This window comes from Protobothrops mucrosquamatus, unplaced genomic scaffold, assembly GCF_001527695.2.
Source record: "Protobothrops mucrosquamatus isolate PMUCROS unplaced genomic scaffold, P.Mucros_1.0 scaffold_256, whole genome shotgun sequence".
Classification (NCBI taxonomy): Eukaryota; Metazoa; Chordata; class Lepidosauria; order Squamata; family Viperidae; genus Protobothrops; species Protobothrops mucrosquamatus.
Genome location: NW_015386332.1, coordinates 1,898,394 through 1,908,859, shown reverse-complemented (window position 1 = coordinate 1,908,859; position 10,466 = coordinate 1,898,394). Strand labels below are relative to the sequence as shown.

The 10,466-nt window shown below is 38.4% G+C and overlaps 1 protein-coding gene across 1 annotated transcript in view; it reads left to right on the top strand.

The window, feature by feature from the left end:
• The first annotated feature begins 313 nt into the window (after positions 1-313).
• SPNS2 (sphingolipid transporter 2) overlaps positions 314-10,466 on the top strand; it is a 37,268-nt gene continuing 27,115 nt past the window's right edge. Inside the window, exons 1-3 of the mRNA XM_015831327.1 lie at positions 314-342; positions 2,974-3,076; positions 6,818-6,969. Coding sequence (XP_015686813.1) covers positions 314-342; positions 2,974-3,076; positions 6,818-6,969 — 284 coding nt within the window. The remainder of the gene's footprint in view (positions 343-2,973; positions 3,077-6,817; positions 6,970-10,466) is intronic.

Here is a 10,466-nt window from a genome sequence, read left to right as displayed (position 1 = left end):
ACTTGAAGGCAGAAAAAGAAGCAATGGATGGAAACTAATCAAGGAGAGAACCAGCCTAGAAATAAGGAGAAATTTTGTAATAGAACAATCAATCAGTGGAACGGCTTGCCTCCAGAAGTTGTGGGTGCTTCATCACTGGAGGTTTTTAAGAAGAGATTGAACAGCCATTACTCTGAAATGGTATTCGGTCTCCTGCGTGAGCAGGGGGCTGGACAAGAAGACTTCCAAGGTCCCTTCCAACTCTGTTATTCTATTAAATTGCACCACATCAGTGTCATGGCTCTACAGTGGGCATTAAAAATCAAGGGGCGAAATGAAAACAGTGATAGAACAAAACAGGAGGTAAGATGGAGGGGAAGGTTAAAAGCAGTGGTGGGATTCAGATATGTGAACAATCGGTTCTCTGTGTGGATGCCACTTCCGGAAGTCCATTCTGGGCCTGGGCAACAAAAAATTAGCTACCGGTTCTGCCAAAGTGGTGCGAACTGGATGAATCCCACCACTGGTTAAAAGTCAGGGTCCAATATACAAAAAGACCCCAAAGCTGAGAAGACCTTGCTGCTGAAGCAAAACTCAACTCGATTCACTGGGCAGTCCCAGTGAGTGAATCAGTTCAGAGACATTGCTGAGATGTTGGCATCTACAATTCAGTGTGTGGGACCAAAGGATGAAGATCCAGCAGCTTCTCAGAGTGGATCACCCCTTTTGGTTTGATTTTGATTTGCTCCCATATAAACTTGTTTTGCAAAGTATTGTTTATGCTGAAGGAAGCGATGGAAATACGCAATGGATATATGGAACAATCACCAACATATTGATTATGCAATGGCCCAGTGTTGGAATTCAAATATGTGAACAGCCAGTTCTCTGTGTGGATGCCACTTCCGGAAGTCCATTCTGGGCCTGGGCAACAAAAAATTAGCTACCGGTTCTGCCAAAGTGGTGTGAACTGGCTGAATCCCACCACTGGTTAAAAGTCAGGGTCCAATATACAAAAAGACCCCAAAGCTGAGAAGACCTTGCTGCTGAAGCGAAACTCAACTCGATTCACTGGGCAGTCCCAGTGAGTGAATCAGTTCAGAGACATTGCTGAGAAGTTGGCATCTACAATTCAGTGTGTGGGACCAAAGGATGAAGATCCAGCAGCTTCTCAGAGTAGATCACCCCTTTTGGTTTTGTTTTGATTTGCTCCCATATAAACCTGTTTTGCAAAGTATTATTTATGCTGAAGGAAGCAATGGAAATACGCAATGGATATATGGAACAATCACCAACATATTGGTTATGAAATGGCCCAGTGTTGGGATTCAAATATGTGAACAGCCAGTTCTCTGTGTGGATGCCACTTCCGGAAGTCCATTCTGGGCCTGGGCAACAAAAAATTAGCTACCGGTTCTGCCGAAGTGGTGCGAACCGGCTGGATCCCACCACTGAAATGGCCTCTTATTGCTAATACATCACTTCTGTTGTCCCAGTTGGGGGTTTTCACCAATCCTAGTGGACTAAATCCTTTGATCGGAGATCTCAAGGAATGAAACTGAAGCATCCCTTGGTACTAAATGTAGAGTTCTACCACTGAGCTAAAGCCTTACATGAACATTTGAAGCTGAGTCAAACCACTGGATTGCCAACTGCAACAAGTTCTTCTCTATTTTTTTTAAAATTCTCTGAAGAGGATGCTGTGCCTTAAACTCAACTCTGGTTGTAATAAGTTGGAGGCACACATAACACATAATATTCCTTTTTCTTTTTTCTTAGCTTGATCAAGCCATTGTTTATATCTTAGTGTCATTATGATTTGTTCAACAAATTATGGTAAAAAAAATAGGTTAACATGTTTTGTGAATCCTCTATAGAATCATGGTATTGATGGGATTACCTGGTTTATCTGCCTGCCTTCCTGCCTACCTACCTACCTATCTACCTACCTATCTATCTACCTAAGTGTCTGTCTCTATTAATCAAAACCCAAAGGAAGTTCTGGGTGGCAAACAAAAATCAATAAGAACAATAAATAAAAACAAAATGTACAAGATAAAAAAACTTTATTCATAAATATCACAAAAGCAAAAATACAAATCATAATGGAGGGAGGATAAAAATAGCCACCTCAAACCCTGTTAACATTGGAAATTAAGTACTACTGCATTTTTGAAAAGGGCTATCCATTCTTTACTGCGATTAGAATCTTTTATGTTCTAAGACAATCATCTCAGTAATGAACAGCATCAGTCATCTTAAGTCCTTATTTTGTAATTTGAATTTGTTAATTGGGGACCTAATTCCTGAAGGAACAGATTCCAAATTTGCTTCTTCATTTGTAAGATCACTTTTCTGATGTTTGAGAATGACTGTCCTATTTCTTCTTAACTGTCTCATCTTCAGGCTAAATATTCCCACATCGTTCCATTTTTTTCCTTCTGGGATATGGCATCCAGACTTCTTACCATTTTTATCACTGTACACTGTGCACATTTGAACTTTTCAGTTATTTTTTTAAAATAGTCCACAGCTTTGCAGAAAAAGATCTGACTAAATCATGATGGCATTGCAGTTCTGAATGCATCAACTTAAGATCAAACAGGGCCATTTTTACGGGTTAGCAATTCTAATGAAAAGGATAATCTTTTCCAGTTCTGTTCCTTGTCATCTTCTTAACAAAAGATTTTGAGAATCTGGTTTTCTTCATGCATACCAATATCCTCTGTTCCATTTGTGTTCTTTTGGTATCACTTCTTGGAATGCTTTGCTCCAAAAGGTGAAAAGCATCAAAAGAAACACTATAATTATTTTTTTTTTAAAAAAAATGTGGGATCAAATGCACGAAATCCAGACATTTTACACACTCGTATATTCCACACACACTTTTGAAGCCTCAGTCACATCATATGGGTCTTTCTAATGCTTCATGACCCGGGATTTAAGGATCATGTGCCTTTTTGAGACAATAAGGCTATTGCCTTTGGGTTTTAGACATACTTCACCAGATTATCATTTTGTCAGTAGCCGCAAATCTTTTGAGAAACAAGAACACAATTCTCATCTTGTGAACTACTTCGGGAGCGGAGCAGAAGGGGCAAGACAAGAACTTGTTAAGACATTATTAAAGTATGGATTACTTGCTTGCTTGAGTTATATCACACCACTGTACGAACCGTCAGAACTGTGTGTCTTTAGTATAAATCCAATAATGCCTATCTATTTAGGTGGTAAAGCATTTAACTGAATGAGATGCAAAGTGGGAGAAGAATATTAGCCAGATTATCCCACTGAAAGAGAGAGTTCTCATGTGCTTGAGATGGCTTCCATCATGCCTTCCAAAACTTCTGGTTTTATTTTGGAATATTGGGGGGGGGTGTTTGCATTGCTGTATTCCATTTTCATTCCTAGGCACAGACCCTCTCTTTTGGTAGCTGCTTTGGTCCAATCAGTTTAAAAGAAGGAGTGATAATTGATTTTGCTGGCTTTGTGATTGAAATAATTGAAGATGTTGCCCTCAGTATGGTGATGTCAAAGCCATAGGTCACCAATTGGCTTTCAGTATGTGGTTGTCAGAGTGCCAGAATGAATTCAGGTCAAGCTCTTGAGCCTTTCCCTAAATTAGAGAAATATCGAGAGCTACTTGTTCCTATCTCCTTACCACTTATTCTGTAGGTTTCTGCTAAAAAACATCCCCTGGTCTGTGCTAAGAACAGTTACTACACAGCATACATAAAATTATTCAGTACATACTTAAGTTTAGATTACATTTTGGGGGTTTTTTAAAAATAGTTTGAAAAGAGCTTAGAAAATGAAAGGGCTGGAAAAGCACCCATAAGCGCAACCATAGTCATTATCTTATTTTCCAAAGAATGTAACCTCCCATGCTCTTAATGTTGAAAACATAAGACAGGGGTTTGTTTAATTGGGCAATCTCAGCATATTCTAAATCTTTCTTTATTGGAATAAGATTGTAGAAAGTGAGACAAACACTCAGGAGGGAGAAGGATGGATTGGCATGTTGTGGAGCAGGGCATGGATAACTAATGGATTCAGTTAAAGGGAGCATCCTAGGGTCCTTGGTGCTCTCTGAACTTGATTGTTTACTTACATTTCATTATCAAACTAGGTAACATCAACTGTGCTGAGCATCTTGTATGTCAGCAAATTGATTTGATCCATGGCTTTCATTATCCTCAACCACTTTGTTGAGTTAGCAGAAGCAGGAGTTACTTTCCTTACAATGAGATCTCAGCAATGAGTATTTCCCCCCCTCTCCATCCAAGTAAGCAGCTGGATAGCAGTATTTAGAAAAAGCTGAATCAATGTGCAAGGTTTGCTTCTGAAGTTTTTGGAGGTAGTCTTGAAACAGACTACCATGATAAGTCATTAATTAATTCTGTTATTCTGTTATTAAGAATCCTGTCCAAGAATACCTATGCCTACATACAGTAAATGATATAGTTTGCAATATTGGTATCACAGCAATGTCATATTCTTCAATTTGCTGGAGTTTAGAGTTTAGAGAATATCATGCTCCCCCCACCCACCCACTGATTGGTTAAAATAAAAGTTCATTGTCATTAAAAACAAGTATATTTTTTCTTGTAATTAAAAAACGGTTACCTCATTTCATCTTAGTGCCTTCTTAGGTCTCCATGGTTAATGCCTAGGAGATGGAATTCTGAGCTATATTGTCATTAACTTTGGAGAACTTAATGTAACAATCTATTAGATATATTAACCCTACTGTAAAGAAGACCTTTTGGATGGTGACATTTGTACAACAATGGAACAGTCTGCCTACTGAGGTTAAGGTTTTGTTATCATGGATAGCTCAATATGTTTTCCTTCACATTAGAGAAGGTTGAATCAGATAATCCTAGGGGTCTCTTCCAAGTCTACATTTCTATGTTTTTACATCCTATCCTTTATGCATTTGCTCTGTGTGTGTTTGTTTGTGTGTGTGTGTATCTTCCATCAATTTGTTTAATCACCTTTAAAGCTGCCTAAACTCATGGCTATTGATGCATCTTGTAGCAATGAGTGCTGTAGATTACTTGTACATAATTCTGAATCTCCTGCCATTCAGCTTCAGTGGGGGATTCTGAATTATACTATTTAAAGGGAAGTAAAAATCCTTACGTTGATTGTCCTTTCCATTTTAATTTCGTTAACATCTCTCTCTTCTGAAAAAGTATCTTTAGGTATATAATAATAATAATAATAATAATAATAATAATAATAATAATAATAATAATAATAATAATAATAATAATAATAATAATAATAATAATAATAATAGTAAAGTTGGAAGGGACCTTGAAGGTCATCTAGTCCAACCCCCTGCTCAGGCAGGAAACCCTATATACCATTTCGGACAAATGGCTGTCCAGTCTCTTCTTAAAAACTTCCAGTGTTGGAGCATTCACCGCTTCTGGAGGCAGGTTGTTCCACTGGTTAATTGTTCTAACTGTCAGGAAGTTTCTCCTTAGTTCTAGGTTGCTTCTCTCTTTGATTAGTTTCCATCCGTTGCTTCTTGTCCTGCCTTCAGGCGCTTTGGAGAATAGCTTGATTCCCTCTTCTTTGTGGCAGCCCCTGAGATACTGGAACCCTGCTATCATGTCACCCCTCATCCTTCTCTTCATTAAACTAGACATACCCAATTCCAGCAGCCGTTCCTTATATGTATCTCTATGCACATACACAAACTTCTTCATTTGTGGAGACATGATGTCCAAAATTAAAAATTCACCCCCTTCTTTATTCCTGTTGCCTGATTAACTCACGTTGCACATTTTTCTTGAAAATCATTTATTTTAAAATGAGTCTTGGCTTCCCTAGGCATCAGCAAATCTGCATGATAATCTAGAGTGGTTTAGCATTGGGTAATGAACAGTCATTAAATGGCCCTGAGTCACAAGTTTGCTTTCTGCTTTTAGGGTTCAGCCTACGCACATCTGTCTACTGTATGACAAGGACAGCTGGAGACATTTAATTAGACCTATAATTACAGGGCATGTGGTAACATTGCTGCTTTCAAAAAGGGGTATCAAGGTGGGGCTGCTGATTCCTGGAGAAGAAAAGGTGAAGACTTTGTATCCATGGTGCTTAACCAAGGTGCTGGACAGCAAATTTTATCTGCTTTGAGAAAAGTGGTATAATCTTGGTAGCTTTTAAGGGGGGGGGGGAGGAAGAAGCAATCTTGACTTGTGTGCTCAAAAAGCAGAAAATAGGGTCTCTGAGCTGGGCTCACACATTAAGTTAACTCCAGGTTTCTTTTAATTGTGGTTTCTTGGACAAGCCATAGTAGACAGGTTCAGACAAAAGCTAAGCCATAAAACAGGATTTTGCAAGCCATGTAAATCTGGTTCACACATCATATCAAACTGATACCAGGCAGGGCATATTGTATAGCGAATGCTGGCTGGAGAATTCTGTGAGTTGAAGTCCACACCTCTTCAAGCGGGCAAGGTTGAGAAACACTGTTCTACATGATGGCCCCAAACTTCAAAAGATCTCTCAACCATCCTGTCATCTTGCAAAGTCCCTCTTCCTTGCTTGAAATTATAGAGATAAGCCAGGGATCTGGTGGGTGCCATTAAATGCCTCTAAGCACAATGATGCATGAAACCAGCGCACTGAGAATGCTAGTCCCTAGAGATGCATCATAGTTTCCATGCTAATCAATTCCTCCATCGAACATCTCCTAGATCATTATGGAGGGTTGTGTGTGTGAAACCAAGGTACAAAGATCGCACAGAGTTTTTTATGGCTGTGAAAATTATATTAACAATGAAAATACTGATTCTTTTTTTTTTCTGACTTTCCCCTGCAGTATTTTTGGCTGTTTGTCCTCTCCCGAGGTTTGGTTGGCATCGGCGAAGCAAGTTATTCCACCATCGCTCCTACTATTATTGGAGATCTCTTCACCAAAAACACTCGGACACTTATGCTGTCTGTCTTTTATTTCGCAATCCCTTTGGGCAGGTATTTACTTGTTTATGCACATCCTTGCTAAATTTTATTTCTTGTCCAGGCTAATTCATTTCTTTTTCAAGATATAAACCTTTCGTCTTCAACTCATAGTCCCCAGGTTCTCTAGATTCCTTTAGATTAGTCCTGTTAGTCTGCAGCAGGAAAATTGAGATTCGTTCCCGGCATTGCTTTAAGATTCAGAAAATTCAGTTAATCAGAAGCAGGGAATATTACATCTTTGAAAAGGCTATGGCCAGCTGGCAGGTTGAAAATATTAAAGGGGACTCCACATAGAATGATTTTGCTATAGATGTTGTTTGTGATGTTAGCCATCCCTGAAAATTTTGTATCTGGAGCCATTTTATGATGCAGAGAAGCCCTAAATTGGTATGTCAATATCAAAATAATTTGATGTGATAAAGCAGCAGGTAGTTTGAGTCACAATTGCAAAAGACATATAACCCAGAATACATAATATTTCTATAGGTTTCTATAGGATATTCTTCCTCCCTGAAGCCTTATTTTAAAAAACAGTGTTTTTAACGTAGTATTTTTGATATTTTTTGCTATTCTAATTTTTTATTATATTGTTACATAAAGTTTATTTGTTGGTTTGCTGTTGGTCATCTTGAGCCCCTGAAAGGATAGATGCACATTTTATATATGTAGGTGGAACATTAATCATCTTATAATCTACTTGTTAGCAGATTTTATACCTGTTTTTCTATGTGTAATGGAATTATGTCATTTAGTTACTTGATAATCTTTGTTAACCTTAGTTCAATAAATAATGATCTGAGATGGTTCAATAACTAAACTAGCTGAGACATTTCAAGAAAAACTATCTGAGAGAGTTCAATAAATAAAAATCTTTATGATTTGGCTAAAAACACTAATTGGGGGGCCATTTCTGAGTGGGGGTCCCTCTTCATCATTAATCCTATAGCTACCTCTCCTTTGTTTGTTATTTTCTGAAAGGATTAAAGGGAAATAAAAGAGGATGAATATGAAATGTACAGTAGTGGTTACTCAGAATTTCTTTGGTTATCTTAAATTTTATTTATTTGGAGGATGTAGATGAGTTATAATCACAAGACTTGCATTAGAAGTACACCATGATTAAGTGGATTATGTGTAGGGTCAGTGGACCCTACAAACACTCTGAATTTAAGAGGGGGAGGAACAGCATTTACTAAAAATTGCCATGTACTGTATACAAGTTAAAATGCACTCAGTCAGGTGTATCATGCAAACACCTGATTTTTATCAATGGGGTATTTTTCCAGTCCTCAAAAGAGATTGATTGATTGATTGATTGGACTTATATACTATAACCCTGGATGGCTCCTAGAAAAAGAACGAAAACATAAAAACTATAACTAAAATGCCCAGTACTTACACATTCTAACCTATCCACATTCAAGTGTACCGGGCTTCTACCGTACTTTACTCCAACTCTCAAATACTTCCTGGAGAAAATGGAAAGAAAGTTTGCACTCTCCAAAAGGGAACGTCTCATGCAATTAGTTTGATCATATATTTCTAGATCCCCAGGTACATACTTGATCCCATTAATGGCTGATCAGGTTAAACATGTGTATGCAGGACCAGTAAGCCATTGGTACCCTGTGTTGGAAATTCACATATTTATTTTGGGCTGAACTACAAACTCTGGAGTCCTTGATGCTTTCTGAACCTGGTTGTTTGCTTGCAAATGTTTCATTACCCAGCTAGATAAAAATCATTTGCATGAGAGAATATGAGATTTGCTCCCTGTTTATATGCAGTAGCTTGTCCTGCTAGTGTAGAAGGGGTGTGGTTTTCTTCTTGGTAGTTCCTTAATTAGGGTATTGTTTTCTGTTTGTTGATTTGATTGATTCTCTGATGAACTATAAACTCTAAATCACACCCTTTTTTGCCTTTCTCTACACAGGCACACTGCACAAACAGTAGGATAGCACTTCATGTTCAGTACTGTTGTTATAGTCATTGGTTGAGCCCAGATGTTCCCTTGGTGTTTACTGCCTCAAGGGTAAATTTGTCATATTTAATACTGCATCGCAAGATTCAATGTGCAGATAGGTGATTGCTGATTGCCAGATGCTGGAGATTTTTTTAATTATATGCCATCAAGTTAGCAGCTAGAGTCCACATACTGTAGATAAATCTTCTGCAATTCTGCAATTTCCAACAGTGCAATTTGTTTCCAAAATATGATATTGTCTGTTAGCAATTTAGGAAGCTTTGGTTCAAATATTTGAAGAAAAAATGGTTGTTTTGGTAACTCAGCCATTCATGCTACTGGATTGGGACATAAAACATTTATTTTTATCCAGATATGTTAGTTTGCACAACAAAAATTCTAGGCTAAACAGGATTGGTTGCTTGAAGGCTGTCTGAATAGAGAGCTATTTTGTTTTGTTAACCCAGATATAGAGATTAAGCAATACTGTGTTAACTCAACCCTAGTATTAGATGGTATCACCTCCTTTGATTTGTTTTTTTCTAGAGGTAGTTTACAATTTGTATCGTGTTAAATTGGAAGTCTGCCTATATGGTAATTGTAGCTTTCTTATAATCCATTTTATGCTGTTTTTGGATATATACTCATTGCAGTAAAGTGACAGAGGCATGACTAATACCCACAGGATCGCTCACTGGGAAGCAGGTGTTGTGAGTTTGGTAAAAAAAAATATGCCACTCCACAATGTCTTGGATCTGCCTGAATAGGAAAACCTTTATGCTGCCCTACATATAATTATCCCTTCTAATATTCCCATTTGACAGAGAGAGAAAATGAAAGGCCAAATATGACATGATAGCAGTCTTCCACTATTTGAGGGGCTGATATAGAGAAGAAGGGGTTGACCAGAGGGTTGGACTAGAAGACCTCTAAGGTCCCTTCCAACTGTGTTATTCTGTTCTACTCTACTCTACTCTACTCTGCTCTGCTCTGCTCCGCTCCGCTCCATTCTATTCTATTCTATTCTATTCTATTCTATTCTATTCTATTCTATTCTATTCTATTCTATTCTATTCTATTCTATTCTAGACAAGCTATTCTCTAAAGCGCCTGAAGGCAGGACAAGAAGCAATGGATGGAAACTAACCAAAGAGAGAAGCAACCTAGAACTAAGGAGAAATTTCCTGAGAGTTAGAACAATTAACCAGTGGAACAACCTGCCTCCAGAAGCGGTGAATGCTCCAACACTGGAAGTCTTTAAGAAGAGACTGGACAGCCATTTGTCTGAAATGGTATAGGGTTTGCTGCCTGAGCAGGGGTTGGACTAGATGACCTCCAAGGTCCCTTCTGTTAAGTCCGGAGAATAATGGCGCTTGAGACGAAGCATTTCTAACAAGTCTTTATTCTCTGCTTCCAATCTACGAACAACCCGAGCAGAGGCACGCAGGCCTCTATTTATACCTTCTGATCCCCGGGCAAATCCAACCAATCACAAGGCGGTCTTTTCCCGCCTTGCGCATGCGCGCAAGGCCGGCGCCACTCAGTC